Source organism: Heterodontus francisci, chromosome 22 (assembly GCF_036365525.1).
Source record: "Heterodontus francisci isolate sHetFra1 chromosome 22, sHetFra1.hap1, whole genome shotgun sequence".
In the NCBI taxonomy this organism is placed as follows: domain Eukaryota; kingdom Metazoa; phylum Chordata; class Chondrichthyes; order Heterodontiformes; family Heterodontidae; genus Heterodontus; species Heterodontus francisci.
In genome coordinates, this window is record NC_090392.1 from 82,257,572 (window position 1) to 82,282,048 (window position 24,477).

Here is a 24,477-nt window from a genome sequence, read left to right on the forward strand (position 1 = left end):
GAGATTCTGCACCTTCAGGAGAGGAGGGGACCAGTACCCCAGTGAGAATCAGCACCTTCAGGAGAGGAGGGGACCTGTACCCCAGTGAGAGTCAGCACCTTCAGGACAGGAGGGGACCCGTGCCCCAGTGACAGTCAGCACCTTCAGGAGAGGAGGGGTCCCGTACCCCAGTGAGAGTCAGCACCTTCAGGAGAGGATGGGACCCGTACCCCAGTGAGAGTCAGCACCTTCAGGAGAGGATGGGACCCGTACCCCAGTGAGAGTCAGCACCTTCAGGGGAGGAGGGGGCCCGTACCCCAGTGAGAGTCAGCACCTTCAGGAGAGGAGGGGACCCGTACCCCAGTGACATTCTGCACCTTCAGGAGAGGAGGGGACCAGTACCCCAGTGAGAATCAGCACCTTCAGGAGAGGAGGGGACCCGTACCCCAGTGACAGTCAGCACCTTCAGGAGAGGAGGGGTCCCGTACCCCAGTGAGAGTCAGCACCTTCAGGAGAGGATGGGACCCGTACCCCAGTGAGAGTCAGCACCTTCAGGGGAGGAGGGGGCCCGTACCCCAGTGAGAGTCAGCACCTTCAGGAGAGGAGGGGACCCGTACCCCAGTGACAGTCAGCACCTTCAGGGGAGGAGGGGGCCCGTACCCCAGTGAGAGTCAGCACCTTCAGGAGAGGAGGGGACCCGTACCCCAGTGAGAGTCAGCACCTTCAGGGGAGGAGGGGACCCGTACCCCAGTGTGAGTCAGCACCTTCGGGAGAGGAGGGGACCCGTACCCCAGTGTGAGTCAGCACCTTCAGGGGAGGAGGGGACCCTTACCCCAGTGAGAATCAGCACCTTCAGGGGAGGAGGGGACCCGCACCCCAGTGAGAGTCAGCACCTTCAGGGGAGGAGAGGACCCGTACCCCAGTGAGAGTCTGCACCTTCAGGGGAGGAGGGGACCCGTGCCCCAGTGAGAATCAGCACCTTCAGGGGAGGAGGGGACCCTTACCCCAGTGAGAATCAGCACCTTCAGGGGAGGAGGGGACCCGCACCCCAGTGAGAGTGAGCACCTTCAGGAGAGGAGGGGACCCGTACCCCAGTGACAGTCAGCACCTTCAGGAGAGGAGGGGTCCCGTACCCCAGTGAGAGTCAGCACCTTCAGGACAGGAGGGGACCCGTGCCCCAGTGACAGTCAGCACCTTCAGGAGAGGAGGGGTCCCGTACCCCAGTGAGATTCTGCACCTTCAGGAGAGGAGGGGACCAGTACCCCAGTGAGAATCAGCACCTTCAGGAGAGGAGGGGACCCGTACCCCAGTGAGAATCAGCACCTTCAGGAGAGGAGGGGACCCGTACCCCAGTGAGAGTCAGCACCTTCAGGACAGGAGGGGACCCGTGCCCCAGTGACAGTCAGCACCTTCAGGAGAGGAGGGGTCCCGTACCCCAGTGAGAGTCAGCACCTTCAGGAGAGGATGGGACCCGTACCCCAGTGAGAGTCAGCACCTTCAGGGGAGGAGGGGGCCCGTACCCCAGTGAGAGTCAGCACCTTCAGGAGAGGAGGGGACCCGTACCCCAGTGAGAGTCAGCACCTTCAGGAGAGGAGGGGACCCGTACCCCAGTGACATTCTGCACCTTCAGGAGAGGAGGGGACCCGTACCCCAGTGAGAATCAGCACCTTCAGGAGAGGAGGGGACCCGTACCCCAGTGAGAGTCAGCACCTTCAGGACAGGAGGGGACCCGTGCCCCAGTGACAGTCAGCACCTTCAGGAGAGGAGGGGTCCCGTACCCCAGTGAGAGTCAGCACCTTCAGGAGAGGATGGGACCCGTACCCCAGTGAGAGTCAGCACCTTCAGGGGAGGAGGGGGCCCGTACCCCAGTGAGAGTCAGCACCTTCAGGAGAGGAGGGGACCCGTACCCCAGTGAGAGTCAGCACCTTCAGGGGAGGAGGGGACCCGTACCCCAGTGTGAGTCAGCACCTTCAGGGGAGGAGGGGACCCGTACCCCAGTGAGAATCAGCACCTTCAGGGGAGGAGGGGATCCGTATCCCAGTGAGAATCAGCACCTTCAGGGGAGGAGGGGCCCTGCACCCCAGTGAGAGTCAGCACCTTCAGGGGAGGAGAGGACCCGTACCCCAGTGAGAGTCTGCACCTTCAGGGGAGGAGGGGACCCGTACCCCAGTGAGAGTCAGCACCTTCAGGGGAGGAGAGGACCCGTACCCCAGTGAGAGTCTGCACCTTCAGGAGAGGAGGGGACCCGTACCCCAGTGAGATTCTGCACCTTCAGGAGAGGAGGGGACCAGTACCCCAGTGAGAATCAGCACCTTCAGGAGAGGAGGGGACCAGTACCCCAGTGAGAATCAGCACCTTCAGGAGAGGAGGGGACCCGTACCCCAGTGAGAGTCAGCACCTTCAGGACAGGAGGGGACCCGTGCCCCAGTGAGAGTCAGCACCTTCAGGAGAGGAGGGGACCAGTACCCCAGTGAGAGTCAGCGCCTTCAGGAGAGGATGGGACCCGTACCCCAGTGAGAGTCAGCACCTTCAGGTGAGGAGGGGGCCCGTACCCCAGTGAGAGTCAGCACCTTCAGGAGAGGAGGGGACCCGTACCCCAGTGAGAGTCAGCAACTTCAGGAGAGGAGGGGACCCGTACCCCAGTGAGAGTCAGCACCTTCAGGAAGGAGGGGACCCGTACCCCAGTGAGAGTCAGCACCTTCAGGAAGGAGGGGACCCGTACCCCAGTGAGAGTCAGCACCTTCAGGAGAGGATGGGACCCGTACCCCAGTGAGAGTCAGCACCTTCAGGTGAGGAGGGGGCCCGTACCCCAGTGAGAGTCAGCACCTTCAGGAGAGGAGGGGACCCGTACCCCAGTGAGAGTCAGCACCTTCAGGAGAGGAGGGGACCCGTACCCCAGTGAGAGTCAGCATCTTCAGGAGAGGAGGGGACCCGTACCCCAGTGAGAGTCAGCACCTTCAGGAGAGGAGGGGACCCGTACCCCAGTGAGAGTCAGCACCTTCAGGAGAGGAGGGGACCCGTACCCCAGTGAGAGTCTGCACCTTCAGGAGAGGAGGGGGCCCGTACCCCAGTGAGAGTCAGCACCTTCAGGGGAGGAGAGGACCCGTACCCCAGTGAGATTCTGCACCTTCAGGAGAGGAGGGGACCAGTACCCCAGTGAGAGTCAGCACCTTCAGGAGAGGAGGGGACCCGTACCCCAGTGAGACTCAGCGCCTTTTGGAAAGGAAGGGACCCCTGGTTGTGGAGAAAAGGCAATTAACTAAAAACAGAAAATGCTAGAAATACTCGGTAGGTCTGGCAGCATCTGTGGAAAGAGATACAGAGTTAACGTTTTAAGTCAATGACTTTCATCAGTACTGGGAAAAGTTAGAAATGAAATAGGTTCTGAGCAAGTGAAAGGGGGAAGGGGAAGGAGAACAAAAGGGAAGGTCTGTGATAGGGTGGAGGGTTGGAGAGATTAAATATCACAAGGATTCATAGTGAATGGTCAAAGGGAGGGGTAATGGGACAAATAAAGAAACAAAAGTGTTCAGAGGAGGGGTAAATGGCAGCATGCTGCAGAGCTGCTGGTCTGATAGCAAAACCATGGAAAAAGAGAAATAAGGGATCAAAGGCAAAAGCAATAAAGAAAGGGAAACAAAATGGTGGCAGAGATTACAGTCTGAAATTGTTGAACTCAACGTTGAGTCAGTGCCTAATCGAAAGATAATATTCTGTTGAGCTTGTGTTGAGCTTCATTGGAAGACTGCAGTAGGCCGAGAACACTGATGCCAGCGTGAGAGCGAGGTGGAGAATTAAAATGGCAGGCCACCAGAAGCTTGGAGTCATGCTTGCAGACTGAACGAGGTGTTCCACAAAGCAGTCACCCAATCTGCTTTTGGTCTCCTCATTGTAGAGCAGACTGCATTATGAGCAGCAAATACAGTATACTACATTGAGAGAAATACGCGTAAATTGCTGTTTCACCTGGAAGGAGTGTTTGCGGCTTTGGAAAGTGAGGAGAGAAGAAGTAAGAGGGCAGGCATTACATCTCCTGTGCTTTAAGGAAAGTTGCTGTGGGGAGGGGACGGGATATTGGGCATGATTGAGGAGTGGACCAGGGTATCACGGAGGAAATAGTCCCTTCAGAATGCTGAAAGGGGAGGGGAGGGGAAGATGTGTTTGGGCATTGATATTGATATTGGGCATGATTGAGGAGTGGACCAGGGTATCACGGAGGGAACATGGTTTAGAACGAGACCAGGTTTGAATTGAATATCCTGTCATGACTGATGCAGGGATAGACTTATGTCGATTTATTCTGTTGTGCTGTAAAGCCCAAGCCCAGAGCCAGGCACTAGCATCATTTTACAATCAGACTCCATGCAGTGGCTCAGAATCACCACTGCAAATGTTTCCCCAAGCTGGATTTAATTAGTGTAAAAATGCTCAGATATGATAGTGAGGACCCCTCACTGGGGTTGGTGATTTGAGACCCTTGCACGAGTGTGTGGACAGTGTCAACAAGCTATCTAAACATGGGGTGCATCACACCTCATCCCAATCCTACCCTTCCACACTTTCCAGTCGGAGGGGTGACAGTGATCAGAGGCAGGAATCATGGGGGAAAGGGTTAGCAGAAGAGCTATGACAAATCGTCACTAATTACTCCCAAGATCTATCCAAAAACCAAAAAAAAGACCCCAGAATTTGCCATAACTTTTCTGACCAACTGAACAGGATGAAGCTGCTCCCCAAAGGCAGTGAGGAGGCCTGGGTTGTATGTGTTGTGTGAGTGAGGGGTTAACAGCCATCAATAGGCAACTCTTACGGCAGATTGGGGTTAATTCTTAGGTTGTCCCATCTTGGTTGTATCACCCTCATCCTCGACGGTTGGCGACTGTATGGAGGAAAATCTGCACGATAGCTGCTGATCATCTCCATGGGGGCAGACTTTGCCTTGGCTCGCTTCTTGGCTGGTGTGTGTTGTCTCCCAAAGGGTACATGCTTAAAATTGACTTTGTAAGTGGTGTTCAAATCATGATCACCTTTAGGAACAGAGTAACAGATTGTGAATAATTTCATTCAATATACAGCCACTTCACAAACGCCTGAAATACGGCAAAGCATGTAATCCTTATTGTCTCCCTGGTCCACACACCATTCCTTTACTCTGTATCTAACCCCGTTTTTTTTTTTTTCTTTTTTTTTGTTTACAGTGTAGAGGGAGATTTACTCTGTATCTAACCCCGTACTGTACCTGTCCTGAGAGTGTTTGATGAGGACAGTGTAGAGGGAGCTTTACTCTGTATCTAACTCTGTTTTTTTTTTTTGTTTTTTGTTTTTTTTTTACAAGGTGACCTTTATACCCCAGGCCCCTTTTATATTTTTCACATCGAGGGGGCCTTTATCCCTCAGGCCCCCTTTATGTACATATTTACAGTTTTAAAATAACTTTATTAAAACAGATAAATAAACAAAAAAAAACTCAAATTAAAATGCCATTCTCGGCGTCGACGATGCACTCCAGTCCCTGCGGTGCCCACCGGTCGCGGAAGGCCTCAAGCGTACCGGCGGACACCGCATGCTCCTTTTCCAGGGACACCCGGGCGCGAACGTAACCGCGGAAGAGGGGCAGGCAATCGGGGAGGACGGACCCCCCGACGGCCCGCAACCTGGACCTGTGAATTGCCACCTTGGCCAGGCCCAGGAGCAGACCGACGAGGAGATCCTCCTCCCGGCCCGAGCCCCTCCGCACCGGGTGCCCAAAGATCAGGAGCGTGGGACTGAAGTGCAGCCAGAATTTGAGGAGCAGCCCCTTCAGATACTCAAATAGGGGCTGCAACCTCGCACACTCCATATAAATGTGGAACACGGACTCGTCCAGGCCGCAGAAAGTACAGCTGGCCTGGGAGTCCGTGAACCTACTTAAAAGCCTATTGCACGGGACTGCTCTGTGCAGCACCCTCCACCCCAGGTCCCCGATGTAAAGGGGAAAGACTCCCGCGTAGAGAGACCTCCATCGGGGTTTCCCCTCGCCGCCAGATGGCAACGCGGACCGCCAGGGCGTGTCCGGCCGGCTGACGAGGACGAGGAAGTGGAGAGTGTGCAGGAGCAGCCCGTACAGGAAACCCCTCCGCGCCGATTGGAATGGCACGGAGGGCATTTCCGAGAGGCGGCTCGGGTTGTGTGGGACCGGCTCCCGAGGAGGGTTTCGGGGCCTGGGTCCGATGAGCAGTTCCGGCCGAGCGGGAGTCAGCTCGGCCGGAATCGCTCCGCACTTCCGAGCCCCCTCTCCACCCGCAGTGAGGGGTGTCCCGGGGGTTTCGGCCACTCCTCCGCCCGCCGGACCGTCCCGGAGTCGGCCGCCCGGACAGCCGAGGCGCTCTCCTCTGCCGGCGGGGGAACGCCTTGACTGGAGGCTACCGTGTTCCAGACTCGGAATAGACCCCGGTAAAAGACAGGCAACTCCCTCAGAGAGGCGCGGCTAACGGACTCCACCGGGAGCTGCGTGTCGTCTTGAAGGCAGTGACACTGGCGGAAAAAATACGTCGCCAGCGCACACCATCTGGGAGGACGCTCGACGTACAGGTATCTCTGCAGGGTCCGAAGGCGGAGAGTCGCAGCCTGGGTGTGGACGCACACCAGCGACTGACCGCCCTCCTCAATCGGGAGACTCAGGACCGCGGCAGAGACCCAGTGTTTCCTCTTGCCCCAGAAGAAATCGACGAGTTTCTTCTGGATATTGGTGGCAAATACAGGGGGCGGGGCCAAAGTGACCAACCGGTACCACAGCATGGAGGCCACCAGTTGGTTTATGACCAGCGCTCGGCCCCTGTAGGAAAGCACTCGGAGCAGTCCTGTCCAGCGCCCCAGCCGAGCGGTGACTTTCGCCTCCAACTCCTGCAAGTTTGCCGGCCAGGCTTCCTCAGCGGGGCTAAGGTGGACTCCCAAATAGAGGAGGTGCGTGGTGCTCCACGCAAAAGGTGTCATCTCCTCCGGCAGGGAGTCCACCTGCCACTGACCCACCAGGAGTCCGGAACATTTCTCCCAAATGATCCTCGCGGAGGACGCGGCAGAAAAGGTCTGCTGGCAGTCGCGCATCCTCCGCAAGTCAACGGGATCTGTGACCGCGAGGAGCACGTCGTCGGTGTAAGCCGAGAGGACGACCCGCATGGCCGGCTCGCGCAGAGCCAATCCCGTCAACCTCCTGTGAAGCAGGCACAGGAAGGGCTCCACGCAAATGGTAAACAATTGGCCGGACATGGGGCATCCCTGACGCACTCCTCTCCCAAAGCGAAGGGGCGCCATCAAGGACCCGTTAACTTTGACTAGACACTCTGCGGCGGCGTATAAAAGTCGGACCCGGGCCACGAAATGCGGCCCGAGTCCGAAAGCGCGCAGAGTCCCGAAAAGGTATTCGTGATCCACCCTGTCGAATGCCTTCTCCTGATCGAGGGAGAGAAAGGCGACCAACTGACCAGTCCTCTGGGAAAGACGGATCAGGTCCCGGACCAGGTGGATGTTGTCCTGGATGGACCGGCCCGGGACCGTGTAGGACTGGTCGGGGTGGATCATGTGGTCCAGCACGGAGCCCAGGCGGGTAGACATAGCCCGAGCAAAGATCTTATAATCCGTGCTGAGGAGGGAGACCGGACACCAGTTTTTAAGCAGGGGGAGATCGCCCCTCTTCGGCAGCAGGACGATGACCGCCCTGCGCCACGAGAGGGGCATCTCCCCGGTCGCCAGGCATTCCCCCAGGACCCGCGCGTAATCGTCCCCCAGGACGTCCCAGAACGCCCTGAGGAACTCCACGGTCAACCCATCCAGCCCTGGGGATTTGCCCCTTGAGAGCTGGTGGAGGGCGCCGGTCAGCTCCGTCAATGTGAGCGGAGCCTCCAGTCCTTCGGCGCCCTCTGGGCTGACCTGCTGCAGGTCCTCCCACAAAACTCTGCGCGCATCCTCGCTGGACGGATCCGGAGAGAACAACGCACTGCAATAAGTACGGACCAGGAGGCCCATTCCCTCCGGATCCCTTATGGAGGATCCGTCGTCGGCCAGCAGCTCAACGAGCTGCTTACGGACCCCCCGCCATTTTTCCAGCGAGTAGAAGAGGAGTGAGGCACGGTCCAAATCTTCCAGGATCTGGATCCGCGACCTCACGTACGTGCCTCGGGACCTTATGAGCTGCAGGTCCCTCAGCGCGCCCTTCTTTTCTTTGTACGCCTGCCACAAGGCCGGGTCCACGATGGCATGACCGAGGCGGGACTCCAAGTTGAGCACCTCCCTCTCAAGGCGCCCGATCTCGGCTTCCTGCCTCTTGGTCGACCCCTTCGCGTACTCCTGACAGAAGACGCGGATGTGAGTCTTGCCCACATCCCACCATAGCCTCAAGGAGGGGAAGCCCCCCTGCTTCCTTCTCCAGTCGGCCCAGAATCGACAGAACGAGTCCCGAAATCGCTCGTCCTCCAGCAGCCGGTTGTTAAAGTGCCAGTACGCGGACCCCGCCCGCGTGCGGAGCGGAGTGAACTCTGCCCACACTAGGCGGTGGTCCGAGCACGGCACCAGCCGCATGGAGGTCGCCGAAACGCGGGAGACGTACGCCTGCGAAAAGCAGAGGCGGTCGATTTGCGACCCTCCCCCTCCAGACCTCCACATGAAGGCGCTGGAGTCGGGATGGAGATTCCGCCAGACGTCCACCAAGTTAAGGGAGCTGATCAGTCCCCTCAACTTCTCCACCGACGCCTGGCCGCGCTGGGGACCAGAGCGATCCCCCACCTCGAGGGTGCAGTTAAAATCCCCCCCGAGGATGATGCACTCGCTGCTATCGATGGAGCTCAAGAGAGCGGACACTTCTTCAAAGAAGCGCGCTTGCAACGCGCCGGGCCTGGGCGCGTACACGTTCACAAAGTGGAGCGGCACGCTACCCAGGCGAACAGAGAGGTGGAGCAAGCGGCCCGGCACTAGCTCCTTGACCCCCAAGATCTCCGGCTGAAAAGTCGGGGCCAACAAGATAGCCACCCCACTAGAAATAGGGGTGAGGTGACTCATGTAGACCCCACCCTGCCACTCCAGGAGACAGGTGGCTTTGTCTCCCGGAACGGTGTGGGTTTCCTGCAGAAAGCTCACTGCGTATCTCACTTCCCTGAGGACTGAGAGATTGTGAAATCTGCGGTGAGACCCCCTGCTGCCGTTGATGTTGAGGCTGGCTGTGGTTATCTTCATGTCAAAGGTACTTAAAACCCGTCACCAACACCTCACTGTGAGGAGGGAGTGGAAGTGCACCTGGCCCTCCACTCCCCCAGCAACCCATTGAGGAACACATTAAAACGGCGCCTCTCAACCAGTTTCACGCCCGCGCGCTTGCCCGCTATCTTAAGGGCGGCACGGACGGACTGGATGATCAGCGCCAGGTTCGACCAGCGGTCGAGGGCCAGCTGAACTTTATTGCGGCAGCCCCTGCAAACAGCGAGGAAATCCCGGAGTTCCGCCGTGGGGATGAGAGGAGATTCGGTGGGAGGCACGAGGGACTCCACCACCTCACTGGCGATGGAATCAAGATCATCCTCCGTGCCCCGCACCGAATCCCCATCCTCCTCTGGGTCGTCACCGCCAGCGGCTGACACATCCACCACACACTGTGGGGCGGACGTCCCGGCCGCGCCAGCTGAACCCGCCTCCGTCACGATCCCACCCCCAGGATCGATGGCGGAGGAGTCCTCTCTGGGTTCTATTGTTAAACTGGAGCCTGTAGGCACCAGCGATTCAGGAACCCCCCTCCACCTCCGTCCCCTGGCCAATGAGTGGTCCAGGGGAGACAGAGGTGCTCGACTCCGGAAATCCAGCTGGAGCCGAGACCGGGGGCGGAGAGAGGAGGCCATCTCCCGCTCCGCCAGCACCCACAGGCCCAGCAGCTAGGGCAGCATTCTCGGTTATAACTGGGTCGGGTGTCTCCTGGTTGATGGTGGACTCCGGCTGGGAGGGCCGACCCTCTGGGGCCTCGCCCTCCCCTTCACTCAGGGCACCCGACCCAGTAGCAGTGGCAGAATGGGCGGCGTCCCCAGGCTCCCCCACCACAAGCAGGGCCCCACTTACTCCTTCAGGAGGGGCCTCAAGTACCGGGGCCTTCCCCTCCCCTCCATCCTGAGGAATAAGGTGCTCCTGCCTGGACCTTGTCGCCTTGGTGGTGGCGGTAGGGGAAACCTGGGGACCCGAAACAGGAGACAGCTCCCCTCCAACAGATGGGCCCAGCGCCTCAGGGCCCCTCGTTACCTCTGTGGAGGGGTGCCTTCTCCTCTTTTTCCCACCAGGGCGCAGAGGCTCAGAGACCTCCATGTCATCAGAGACCTCCGTCTCCGCACCCTCCTTCTTTTTAGTCACCCTAGGCCTGAGCCCAGCCCTGGGACAGGTGGATTCCGTGAGAACAGGCTTTGGGCTGAGCTCAGACTCGGGTCGTTTCAATGTGTCCAGGGGACGCGCCTCATGATGTTTCTTTTGCCTCCGCATCTTCCTTCCACTCGGACGGGCACTCCCCTCCCCACTGGAGGCTGTGAAAACCACAGCCTCCAGAACCGACTGAGCGGTGTCTGTTGGATGTGTGGGGGGAGTGGGAGGAGGTGCTGTGGAACCACACTGGGCCGCCAAGGTGGAGCTGGCGGCTGGGAGGTTGGGACATTTCTTACGAACATGCCCCACCCCCTTACAGACGTGGCTCCGCGCCTCGTCCAAGGTCCAAAAGACGCGGTAGGCCGTCCCCTGGAACTCCACATTAAATTGGCCTTCCAAGTCCTCCTCCCACGCCAGCTGCATAAATAACTGGCGGTGGAAGGAGTAGACATGTTGGAGGCCGTGTTCCCGAAGACCAAGCCGGACTGGGGTGATCCCTGACCTCACCCCCCCCCCCCCCAGATGGTGTAGGTGGGGGAGGAGGAGCTCACTGGGAATGAAGGGTGGGACGTTTGACAAAATTATCCGCTGCGCAGTGGCCCCCAGGGGGGTCCACTGGCAGGAAAGTCCCCCCCCACAGTGAGCCCCTTATTCAGGGCCAGGGGCACGGCCCGCTCGGTCTTTAGAAAAAACACAGCCTTCCCATACATCTTTGAGGCCGCAACAATGGCCGAGGGGCCGACAACCTCGGCCATTGCCTTCACACAGGCCTCAATGGACATGTTGGGGTGGGGATAGCTCTTCACCCCATGGCTGGATGTTATTAATTTAAAAGGTGACGGGGCCACGTGGGCAGCCACAGAGGCTGCAGCTGCATAGGTTGTTGAGGGCCCCGCCACCTGTGATGAAGGGCTTGCCATGGGTCTAAGAGCTAAACCCACCCCAAATTGTAGGCTTGAAAATAACTTTATGCACAAAACAAACAAACAACAGGTTAGGGGAGAGGCTGAGGGAATAGAGGAGAGGGAAAGACAGGCTGTAAATGATGACTTTCTTTCCTTTCTGGAGGTGGTGCACACAGCACACTTAAAACAGTCTCTGCCAGCACACTTGGTCTTGTGGTCTTCTGGTTGGGGGAGGCGTCTTCACCTGGGTCAGCTGAAGCTGCCCAGACACTATTTATCCCCTTCTGTATATTAGCCAGGCAGCTTCAGCTGACTCAGGCTGGGCAATTGGGGTGGGGAGGGAGCTTCCCTGCAACTTTAGTGCAACTGCACAGCTCCCTGCAGAATTGTATAGCCCCCACCCCTTGTTCTTCTGGCCTCTTCCACCTCCCACAACAGTCCAAATGAAATGAGTCTGGTGCTCAACACCCACCTCCAAATACAGGCTTATTCCAAAAGTCTTTCCTCTGCAGCAAATGTTGAAAGTTTTTGCAGTTCCCTCCTCAGCTCTCCCTCTCCAGCAGCACCTCCAGCAACTGACTGCAGCACTGTCAGCTACACCTCGTTGAGGCACTCAGTATTCCCAATCACAGAGAAGCCAATCCCAGTGCTGTACCTGTCCTGGGAGTATTTGATGGCGACAGTGTGGAGGGAGCTTTACTCTGTATCTAACCCTGTGCTGTACCTGTCCTGGGAATAATTTTTGATGAATTGGTGGGATGGTTCATTGTTCAGTAGATTACAGCCATTTAAAAATAAACAAGAATTAAAATACTTCATTAAGTCTAAAAAGTTGTGTTAAAAATAAAACCGACGCAATTTACTTAAAGCTCAAAGCGGAACAAATGTTAATATATGAAACCACATGAAAACATTGTGCAGGCTGTGTTTATCATCTAACCTCCCTGACCTTGACTCACTGAGGGATTACAGAGTCCAGCTCACTCTGCACTCTGAATGGTTTACCGAGGGGCTGCTCCACCCTGTCCTTATCGGTGACTCTGAGTCACCGTACCTTCAAACTTTAAGTTGTCTGGAATGGGTTTTGCTCGTTCTACTCTGTAGCATGAATTTTCAGGAATTTCCACTTGTTTTGTGCTTTGCTGGATTTTGTTCTGGTATTGGCAACACTCCGATCCTGGAGGATGGAAATAGAACATTAAAGGTTTTATTTTCTTGAGTGTTAAAGGTTTCGGGGCCCTTGTTCACCCTGTGTGTGGCACACACTGTAGTCTGACCAAGATTCCCTATAACTGAAGCATCATTCCCCGTTGTATTCCAGACTCCTGAGATAAGAGCCAACATCCCATTTGCCTTTTTGACTTTGTACCTGTCCACTGGAAGTTAATCATTTGTCTACTTGGTCTCTCAGATCTCTTCTGTCCACAGCTCTTAATCTCTCATCATTAAGAAAATATTCCACCATCTTTCTTGAGTTCAAAGTGGATAACACTTGCCCACATCAAACTCCATTTGCATGGTTTTGCCCACTCAATTTATCTATGCCCCTTTGCATCCTTCTGCTCCCCTCTACACTACTTACTGTCCCTCCTAATTTAGTGTTGTCTGCCAACTTGGATCTACAATTCTTTCATCCTTCGTCCAAGTCCTTTATAGATATTGTGAATAGTTCTTGCTCTGGGACAGATCCCTGGGGAAAATCATATGTCACATCCCACTAATCAGAGTAGGTTCCATTTATTTGTCGACACTCTCTGTCTCCTAACCCTGTTCCTAATCCCATGCGCTCTAGTTTTTACTAATAATCTCTTGTGTGGAATCTAATTGGAACCTTCTGGATGTCCATATTGATGTCCAGAGACAGTGTCCTCATCCACCTAAGTAGTGACCTAAAAAAATGTAACGAGATTAATCAGAGCGTTACGTTGAAATAAACTATGTTGCCCCTTTGCTGAGCAGTTTATGCTTCTTCAAAGTGATAATTAAACGTGATCTCTCATCACCTCCTGTTTTGTACATTTCTTCACCCCACTCCCTCTCCAGGATTGGGTGAGGTAATGCTGGAATGCACTTAGCAGCCATGGAGCCTGTCACGTACTGAGATCAACTCCTTTAGGAGAGGGAAAAATGGTTAAGGAAGAAAGGGATAGCTGGGAATGGCAGAGAGCTTCACCTGCAGTGGCCGGAGTTTCCCCGCATCTCCCTGGTGTTGGTGCCTTGCTGGTACTGCCATTGGAACTTGGCCGACTGGAGCGTACGCTGCTGCATGGATGTTTCTGAACCATTGTTGGGCCTTCTTTCAGGGTTAATGCGTTGGTGTAGATGGGTTTACAACTAACTGGTTCCTGCACAGCCCCATAAAATTCACTCTGTAAAATAACTCATATCAGCAGAGAATGAGGAACAAGACACATCACCAAAGGAAAATTCTACTTGCAACAGATTCCCAAAGAGTGAACTGTACATCTAAGGGTCAATACTGGCTTGTTACTGATAGAGTGTGTCTCACCGTTTGCGCCTCCCTTTCTCTTTCCATTTGCTGAATTCACTCTGACAGTGAAGGACTTTGGGTTCATTTCACCTCATTTGGAATGGGGTCTGGCAGGAGGCCCTGTTGAAAGAACTAGATTTTTTTTGCCTCACTTTTATCTCTTCCTTTTCCTTCCTATCCCTTATTTATTTCATCTTCCCTGTTACTCCTTTCAACCTTGCTGTAGGCCTGGTCCCTTCTCCGATGCCCTGTGGGACTGGACCCTTCCCCAGGTCTCCTGCCCTGTGGGACTGGGCCCTTCCCCTGGTCTCCTGTGGGACCGGGCCCTTCCCCTGGTCTCCTGGTTTCCTGTGGGACCGGGCCCATCCCCTGGTCTCCTGTGGGACCGGGCCCATCCCCTGGTCTCCTGTGGGACCGGGCCCATCCCCTGGTCTCCTGTGGGACCGGGCCCTTCCCCTGGTCTCCTGGTTTCCTGTGGGACCGGGCCCATCCCCTGGTCTCCTGTGGGACCGGGCCCTTCCCCTGGTCTCCTGGTCTCCTGTGGGACCGGGCCCATCCCCTGGTCTCCTGTGGGACCAGGCCCATCCCCTGGTCTCCTGTGGGACCGGGCCCATCCCCTGGTCTCCTGTGGGACCGGGCCCATCCCCTGGTCTCCTGTGGGACCGGGCCCATCCCCAGGGCCCTGTGGGACCGGGCCCATCCCCTGGTCTCCTGTGGGACCGGGCCCTTCCGCTGGTCCCCTCTGGGACCGGGCCCATCCCCTGGTCTCCTGTGGGACCGGGCCCATCCGCTGGTCTCCTCTGGGACCGGGCCCTTCCGCTGGTCCCCTCTGGGACCGGGCCCATCCCCTGGTCTCCTGTGGGACCGGGCCCATCCCCTGGTCTCCTGTGGGACCGGGCCCATCCCCTGGTCTCCTGTGGGACCGGGCCCATCCCCTGGTCTCCTGTGGGACCGGGCCCATCCCCTGGTCTCCTGTGGGACCGGGCCCATCCCCTGGTCTCCTGTGGGACCGGGCCCTTCCGCTGGTCCCCTCTGGGACCGGGCCCTTCCGCTGGTCCCCTCTGGGACCGGGCCCATCCCCTGGTCCCCTGTGGGACCGGGCCCATCCCCTGGTCCCCTGTGGGACCGGGCCCATCCCCTGGTCTCCTGTGGGACCGGGCCCATCCCCTGGTCCCCTGTGGGACCTGGCCCTTCCGCTGGTCCCCTCTGGGACCGGGCCCATCCCCTGGTCCCCTGTGGGACCTGGCCCTTCCGCTGGTCCCCTCTGGGACCGGGCCCATCCCCTGGTCTCCTGTGGGACCGGGCCCATCCCCTGGTCTCCTGTGGGACCGGGCCCATCCCCTGGTCTCCTGTGGGACCGGGCCCATCCCCAGGTCGCAACAAAGAACAAAGAACAGTACAGCACAGGAACAGGCCATTCGGTCCTCCAAGCCTGTGCCGATCTTGATGCCTGCCGAAACTAAAACCTTCTGCACTTCCGGGGTCCGTATCCCTCTATTCCCATCCTATTCATGGATTTGTCAAGATGCCTCTTAAACTTCGCTATCGTACCTGCATCCACCACCTCCCTCGGCAGCAGGTTCCAGGCACTCAACACCCTCTGTGTAAAAAACTTGCCTCGCACGTTCCCTCGAAACTTTGCCCCTCGCACCTTAAACCTATGTCCCCTAGTAACTGACTCTTCCACCCTGGGAAAAAGCTTCTGACTATCCACTCTGTCCATGCCGCTTATAACTTTGTAAATCTCTATCATGTCGCCCCTCCACCTCCGTCGTTCCAGTGAAAACAATCCGAGTTTATCCAACCTCTCCTCATAGCTAATGCCCTCCAGACCAGGCAACATCCTGATAAACCTCTTCTGTACCCTCTCCAAAGCCTCCACGTCCTTCTGGTAGTGTGGCGACCAGAATTGCACGCAATATTCTAAGTGTGGCCTAACTAAGGTTCTGTACAGCTGCAGCATGACTTGCCAATTTTTATACTCTATGCCCCGACCTCTGTGTACCTTATCCACCTGCGTTGCCACTTTCAGTGACCTGTGGACCTGTACGCCCAGATCTCTCTGCCTGTCAATACTCCTAAGGGTCCTGCCATTTACTGTATACTTCCCACCTGCATTAGACCTTCCAAAATGCATTACCTCACATTTGTCCGGATTAAACTCCATCTGCCATTTCTCCGCCCAAGTCTCCAACCGATCTATATCCTGCTGTATCCTCTGACAATCCTCATCACTATTCGCAACTCCACCAACCTTTGTGTCGTCCGCAAACTTACTAATCAGACCAGCTACATTTTCCTCCAAATCATTTATGTATACTACAAACAGCAAAGGTCCCAGCACTGATCCCTGCGGAACACCACTAGTCACATCCCTCCATTCAGAAAAGCACCCTTCCACTGCTACCCTCTGTCTTCTATGACCGAGCCAGTTCTGTATCCATCTTGCCAGCTCACCTCTGATCCCGTGTGACTTCACCTTTTGTACCAGTCTGCCATGCGGGACCTTGTCAAAGGCTTTACTGAAGTCCATATAGATAACATCCATTGCCCTTCATCAATCATCTTCGTCACTTCCTCAAAAAACTCAATCAAGTTAGTGAGACACGACCTCCCCTTCACAAAACCATGCTGCCTCTCGCTAATAAGTTCATTTGTTTCCAAATGGGAGTAAATCCTGTCCCGAAGAATCCTCTATAATAATTTCCCCACCACTGACGTAAGGCTCACCGGCCTATAATTTCCTGGATTATCCTTGCTACCCTTCTTAAACAAAGGAACAATATTGACTATTCTCCAGTCCTCTGGGACCTCACCTGTAGCCAATGAAGATACAAAGATTTCTGTCAAGGCCCGAGCAATTTCCTCCCTTGCCTCCCTCAGTATTCTGGGGTAGATCCCATCAGGCCCTGGGGTCTTATCTACCTTAATGCTTTGCAAGACGCCCAACACCTCCTCCTTTTTGATAACGACATGACCCAGACTATCTACACTCCCTTCCCTAGGCTCATCATCCACCAAGTCCTTCTCTTTGGTGAATACTGGCTCCACACATAGATTCCCTCCTCTGTCCTTGAGTGGGCCAACCCTTTCCCTGGTTACCCTCTTGCTCTTTACATATGTATAAAAAGCCTTGGGATTCTCCTTAATCCTGTTTGCCAATGACTTTTCATGACCCCTTTTAACCCCCCTGACTCCTTGCTTAAGTTCCGTCCTACTTTCTTTATATTCCTCAAGGGATTCATCTGTTCCTAGCCTTCCAGCCCTTACGAATGCTTCCTTTTTCTTTTTGACTAGGCTCACAATATCCCTCATTATCCAAGCTTCCCAAAACTTGCCAAACTTATCTTTCTTCCTCACAGGAACATGCCGGTCCTGGATTCTAATCAACTGACGTTTGAAAGACTCCCACATGTCAGATGTTGACTTACCCTCAAACAGCCGCCCCCAATCTAAATTCTTCAGTTCCTGCCTAATATTGTGATCATTAGCCTTCCCCCAATTTAGCACCTTCACCCGAGGAGTACTCTTAACCTTATCCACAAGTACCTTAAAACTTTTGGAATTATGGTCCCCTGTGGGTCTGGACCCTTCCCCAGTGCCCTGGGGCCCTTCCTCTGGTCCCCAGTGGGACCAGGCCCTTCCCCAGTGCTCTGTGGGACCGAGCCCTTCCCCTGGTCCCCTGTGGGACCGGGCCCTTCCCCTGGTCCCCTGTGGGACCGGGTCCTCCCCAGTACCCTGTGGGACCGGGCCCTTCCCCTGTTCCCCTGTGGGACCGGGCCCTTCCCCTGTTCCCGTGGGACCGGGCCCTTTCCCTGTTCCCCTGTGGGACCCGGGCCCTTTCCCTGTTCCCCTGTGGGACCCGGGCCCTTCCCCTGTTCCCCTGTGGGACCCGGGCCCTTCCCCTGTTCCCCTGTGGGACCCGGGCCCTTCCCCTGGTCCCCTGTGGGACTGGGCCCTTCCCCTGGCCCCCTGTGGGACCGGGCCCTTCCCCTGGCCCCCTGTGGGACCGGGCCCTTCCCCTGGCCCCCTGTGGGACCGGGCCCTTCCCCAGTGCCCTGTGAGACCGGGCCCTTCCCCAGGGCCCTGTGGGACCGGGCCCTTCCCCAGGGCCCTGTGGGACCGGGCCCTTCCCCAGGGCTCTGTGAGACCGGGCCCTTCCCCAGGGCCCTGTGGGACCGGGCCTTCCACTGGCCCCCTGTGGGACCGGGCCCTTCCCCTGGCCCCCTGTGGGACCGGGCCCTTCCCCAGGGCTCTGTGAGACCGGGCCCTTCCCCAGGGCCCTGTGGGACCCGGCCCTTCCCCAGGGCCCTGTGGGACCCGGCCCTTCCCCAGGGCCCTGTGGGACCCGGCCCTTCCCCAGGGCCCTGTGGGACCGGGCCCTTCCCCTGGCCCCCTGTGGGACCGGGCCCTTCCCCAGTGCCCTGTGAGACCGGGCCCTTCCCCAGGGCCCTGTGGGACCGGGCCCTTCCCCAGTGCCCTGTGAGACCGGGCCCTTCCCCAGGGCTCTGTGAGACCGGGCCCTTCCCCAGGGCCCTGTGGGACCGGGCCCTTCCCCTGGCCCCCTGTGGGACCGGGCCCTTCCCCTGGCCCCCTGTGGGACCGGGCCCTTCCCCAGGGCTCTGTGAGACCGGGCCCTTCCCCAGGGCCCTGTGGGACCCGGCCCTTCCCCAGGGCCCTGTGGGACCCGGCCCTTCCCCAGGGCCCTGTGGGACCGGGCCCTTCCCCTGGCCCCCTGTGGGACCGGGCCCTTCCCCTGGCCCCCTGTGGGACCGGGCCCTTCCCCAGGGCCCTGTGGGACCCGGCCCTTCCCCAGGGCCCTGTGGGACCCGGCCCTTCCCCAGGGCCCTGTGGGACCGGGCCCTTCCCCTGGCCCCCTGTGGGACCGGGCCCTTCCCCTGGCCCCCTGTGAGACCGGGCCCTTCCCCTGGCCCCCTGTGGGACCCGGCCCTTCCCCAGGGCCCTGTGGGACCCGGCCCTTCCCCAGGGCCCTGTGGGACCCGGCCCTTCCTCTGGATTTCCCAGTAATGAACAGTAAACACCATGAATTATTTGCAGGAAGCAATCCAGTACCACTCACTCTGTTGCTGCCCTTCGGCCGGTCCTTTCGGGCTTTCTGGCTGAATTCCGAGCGCTGAGTGGTTTCACACTGCATGGCTGGTGGGTTGCAGTGCAGGGGGGTGTGGAATGGCCTTTTGCTGCTGCGGGGCTGGATATCTGAAACAGGACAAAGGACATCATTCTGCACCGATCTCTGCAACTCGTGAAAACATGCAAAGGCTCCCACACTGTTCAGCACACTCCAGTGAACGGATGACATAAACAGGGTTGAGAAAGAAAGACTTGCATTTCCATAGCACCTTATACATCCTTGAGATATCCCAAAGCACTTTACAGCCAATGAGGTACTTTTCAAATGTAATGTAGAAATAGAAGCAGCCAATTTTCACACAGTAAGATCCCACAAACAGCAATGTGATAATGAGCAGATCATCTGTTTTAGTGATGCTGGTTAAGCAATATATCGACTACAGTAAGTTAGAGTATATTCAGGCTTGGCTTCTCACAGCTCTTCTCAAAACCACCAACAATTATCTCTGTAACCTCCTCCACTCCTACAGCCCTCCCTATCTCTGTAACCTCCTCCAGTCCTACAGCCCTCCCTATCTCTGGAACCTCCTCCAGTCCCACAACCCTCCCTATCTCAGAAACCTCCTCCAGTCCCACAACTCTCCCTATCTCTGTAACCTCCTCCAGTCCTACAACCCTCCCCATCTCTGTAACCTCCTCCAGTCCTACAACCCTCCCTATCTCTGTAACCTCCTCCAGCCCCTACAACCCTCCCTATCTCTGTAACCTCCTCCAGTCCCACAACTCTCCCTATCTCTGTAGTCTCCTCCAGTCCTACAACCCTCCCTATCTCTGTAACCTCCTCCAGTCCTACAACCCTCCCTATCTCTGTAACATCCTCCAGCCCCGACAACCCTCCCCATCTCTGTAACCTCCTCCAGTCCGACAACCCTCCCGATCTCTGTAACCTCCTCCAGTCCTACAACCCACCCTATCTCTGTAACCTCCTCCAGTCCGACAACCCTCCCTATCTCTGTAACCTCCTCCAGTCCGACAACCCTCCCTATCTCTGTAACCTCCTCCAGCCCCTACAACCCTCCCTATCTCTGTAACCCCCTCCAGTCCTACAACCCTCCCTATCTCTGTAGCCTCCTCCAGGTCTACAACCATCCCTATCTCTGTAACCTCCTCCAGTCCAACAACCCTCCCTATCTCTGTAGCCTCCTCCAGATCTACAACCCTCCCTATCTCTGTAACCTGCTCCAGTCCTACAACCCTCCCTATCTCTGTAGCCTCCTCCAGTTCTACAACCCTCCCTATCTCTGTAACCTCCTCCAGTCCAACAACCCTCCCTATCTCTGTAGCCTCCTCCAGATCTACAACCCTCCCTATCTCTGTACCCTCCTCCAGTCCTACACCCCTCCCTATCTCTGTACCCTCCTCCAGATCTACTACCCTCCCTATCTCTGTACACTCCTCCAGATCTACAACCCTCCCTATCTCTGTACACTCCTCCAGATCTACAACCCTCCCTATCTCTGTAGCCTCCTCCAGGTCTACAACCATCCCTATCTCTGTAACCTCCTCCAGATCTACAACCCTCCCTATCTCTGTAACCTGCTCCAGTCCTACAACCCTCCCTATCTCTGTAGCCTCCTCCAGTTCTACAACCCTCCCTATCTCTGTAACCTCCTCCAGTCCAACAACCCTCCCTATCTCTGTAACCTCCTCCAGGTCTACAACCCTCCCTATCTCTGTACCCTCCTCCAGTCCTACACCCCTCCCTATCTCTGTACCCTCCTCCAGATCTACTACCCTCCCTATCTCTGTACACTCCTCCAGATCTACAACCCTCCCTATCTCTGTACACTCCTCCAGATCTACAACCCTCCCTATCTCTGTAGCTTCTTCCAGTCCTACAACCCTCCCTATCTCTGTAACCTCCTCCAGTCCTACAACCCTCCCTATCTCTGTAGCCTCCTCCAGATCTACAACCCTCCCTATCTCTGTACCCTCCTCCAGTCCTACACCCCTCCCTATCTCTGTACCCTCCTCCAGATCTACTACCCTCCCTATCTCTGTACACTCCTCCAGATCTACAACCCTCCCTATCTCTGTACACTCCTCCAGATCTACAACCCTCCCTATCTCTGTAGCTTCTTCCAGTCCTACAACCCTCCCTATCTCTGTAACCTCCTCCAGCCCCGACAACCCTCCCTATCTCTGTAACCTCCTCCAGTCCTACAACCCTCCCTATCTCTGTAGTCTCCTCCAGTCCTACAACCCTCCCTATCTCTGTAACCTCCTCCAGTCCTACAACCCTCCCTATCTCTGTAACCTCCTCCAGCCCCGACAACCCTCCCCATTTCTGTAACCTCCTCCAGTCCGACAACCCTCCCTATCTCTGTAACCTCCTCCAGTCCTACAACCCACCCTATCTCTGTAACCTCCTCCAGTCCTACAACCCTCCCTATCTCTGTAACCTCCTCCAGCCCCTACAACCCTCCCTATCTCTGTAACCCCCTCCAGTCCTACAACCCTCCCTATCTCTGTAACCTCCTCCAGGTCTACAACCCTCCCTATCTCTGTAACCTCCTCCAGTCCGACAATCCTCCCTATCTCTGTAGCCTCCTCCAGATCTACAACCCTCCCTATCTCTGTACCCTCCTCCAGTCCTACAACCCTCCCTATCTCTGTAGCTTCTTCCAGATCTACAACTCTCCCTATCTCTGTAACCTCCTCCAGTCCTACAACCCTCCCTATCTCTATAGCCTCCTCCAGATCTACAACCCTCCCTATCTCTGTAACCTGCTCCAGTCCTACAACCCTCCCTATCTCTGTAGCCTCCTCCAGTTCTACAATCCTCCCTATCTCTGTAACCTCTTCCAGTCCAACAACCCTCCCTATCTCTGTAGCCTCCTCCAGATCTACAACCCTCCCTATCTCTGTACCCTCCTCCAGTCCTACACCCCTCCCTATCTCTGTACCCTCCTCCAGATCTACAACCCTCCCTATCTCTGTACACTCCCTCCAGTCCTACAACCCTCCCTATCTCTGTACCCTCCTCCAGTCCTACACCCCTCCCTATCTCTGTAGCCTCTTCCAGATCTTCAACCCTCCCCATCTCTGTAACCTCCTCCAGCCCCTAAAACCCTCCCTATCTCTGTAACCTCCTCCAGTCCTACAACCTCCCTATCTCTGTAACCTCCTCCAGCCCCTACAACCCTCCCTATCTCTGTAATCCCCTCCAGTCCTACAACCCTCCCTATCTCTGTAGCCTCCTCCAGATCTACAACCCTCCCGATCTCTGTAACCTCCTCCAGTCCTACAATCCTCCCTATCTCTTTAGCCTCCTCCTGTCCTACAACCCTCCCTATCTCTGTAGCCTCCTCCAGATCTACAACCCACCCTATCTCTGTAACCTCCTCCAGTCCTACAACCCTCCCTATCTCTGTAGCCTCCTCCAGTTCTACAACCCTCCCTATCTCTGTAACCTCCTCCAGTCCTACAACCCTCCCTATCTCTGTAACCTCCTCCAGTCCCACAACCCTCCCTATCTCTGTAACACCCTCCAGTTCTACAACCCTCCCTATCTCTGTAACCTCCTCCAGTCCTGCAACCCTCCCTATCTATGGAACCTCCTCCAGATCTACAACCCACCCTATCTCTGTAACCTCCTCCAGTCCTACAACCCTCCCTATCTCTGTAGCCTCCTCCAGTTCTACAACCCTCCCTATCTCTGTAACCTCCTCCAGCCCCTACAACGCTCCCCATCTCTGTAACCTCCTCCAGTCCTACAACCCTCCCTATCTCTGTAACCTCCTCCAGTCCTACAACCCTCCCTATCTCTGTAACCTCCTCCAGTCCGACAACCCTCCCTATCTCTGTAACACCCTCCAGTTCTACAACCCTCCCTATCTCTGTAACCTCCTCCAGTCCTGCAACCCTCCCTATCTATGGAACTTCCTCCAGATCTACAACCCACCCTATCTCTGTAACCTCCTCCAGTCCTACAACCCTCCCTATCTCTGTAGCCTCCTCCAGTTCTACAACCCTCCCTATCTCTGTAACCTCCTCCAGCCCCTACAACGCTCCCCATCTCTGTAACCTCCTCCAGTCCTACAACCCTCCCTATCTCTGTAACCTCCTCCAGTCCTACAACCCTCCCTATCTCTGTAACCTCCTCCAGTCCTACAACCCTCCCTATCTCTGTAACCTCCTCCAGTCCTACAACCCTCCCTATCTCTGTAACCTCCTCCAGCCCCTAAAACCCTCCCGATCTCTGTAACCTCCTCCAGTCCTACAACCCTCCCTCTCTCTGTAGCCTCCTCCAGATCTACAACCCTCCCTATCTCTGTACCCTCCTCCAGTCCTACAACCCTCCCTATCTCTGTAGCTTCTTCCAGATTTACAACCCTCTCTATCTCTGTAACCTCCTCCAGTCCTACAACCCTCCCTATCTCTGTAGCCTCCTCCAGATCTACAACCCTCCCTATCTCTGTAACCTCCTCCAGTCCTACAACCCTCCCTATCTCTGTAGCCTCCTCCAGATCTACAACCCTCCCTATCTCTGTAACCTCCTCCAGATCTACAACCCTCCCTATCTCTGTAGCCTCCTCCAGTTCTACAACCCTCCCTATCTCTGTAACCTCCTCCAGTCCTACAACCCTCCGAGATCTCTGCGTTTCTCTAATTCCGGCCTCTTTAACATCCCCCGATTTCCAAAGCTCCACCATTGGCGGCCGTGACTTCAGCTGCCTGGGTTCTAATCTCTGGAATTCCCTCCCAAACCTCCCCACCTCAATATCTCTCTCTCCTCTTTAAAACCTACCTCTTTGAGCAAGCGTTTGGTCATCTGAACGAATGACATTTTACAACAGGAAAGGTGCTATATAAATGTAAGTTGTTTTAAGCAGCAATGTAAGCTCGCCTTTAGAAAGAAATCCAATTCATAATGAGGTGTGGGATTTTTCTTTGATACTGCTCAGATTGAAGAAAATGAAACACATGCAATTTTCTTTATGATTTTTCTCCTGGTTTTGCTCAGAGCAATGTCCAGGAGATTAATAATTAATTCCTGGTGACGCCTGGAAAATTGACAACCCTCAGCTTGGCTGTGTAATGAGGGCACTGCTGGCTAAGCTACCAGTCTCATGTTTAGAGTGCACCTTACATCAGGCACAACTGAGGGGACGGCCCCTCGTCCTCCACTGGAAGCAACCCAAGTCTGAATGACGAGACCTGGAGGGCACTCTGACCGTGTTGCTGTCGTCAGAGGCAGAGTGTGGGGAGATGCTAGTTACAATCTGTTGCAATCTCTGAGATACACAAGTCTGTTCAGCAGCCCTCCCCCAGCCACACCATGGACACTGCTGTGGGATTGGATCCAACAACAAACCAAAGCAGGAAAGAGAAAGCAGAAGTCACTGTCCCAAAACCAGACAAAGTGTCGAAGCTGCAGTACATTACATTGATACATCAGGTCCTTACTTAGAGGCCGTGTGAAGGTGGACTGGTAGTGGCTCAAGAGGCAGTCTGTGCCTCGCTGATTCAATTGGTTCTTTTTACAGTTTTGATGCTGCTTGTGTTGACTGGAGGAGAGAAAGGAAGAATCATTCGGTAGTCGTGACTGGGAGGAAACGTTAACTAACCAGTGCTATTCGGTAC

At 56.0% G+C, this 24,477-nt stretch overlaps 1 protein-coding gene across 5 annotated transcripts in view; it reads right to left on the bottom strand.

Moving 5' to 3' along the window:
* si:dkeyp-69c1.9 (uncharacterized) overlaps positions 1-24,477 on the bottom strand; it is a 56,717-nt gene that overhangs the window by 18,322 nt on the left and 13,918 nt on the right. For 2 of the 5 annotated variants that reach the window (XM_068054397.1, XM_068054396.1), the window contains exons 2-5: positions 24,301-24,401; positions 18,821-18,957; positions 13,423-13,618; positions 4,790-5,006 (exon numbers count right to left, since the gene is read on the bottom strand). In XM_068054397.1, coding sequence (XP_067910498.1) covers positions 4,790-5,006; positions 13,423-13,618; positions 18,821-18,957; positions 24,301-24,401 — 651 coding nt within the window. The other 3 variants (XM_068054398.1, XM_068054399.1, XM_068054400.1) reach the window with 3 other exon arrangements.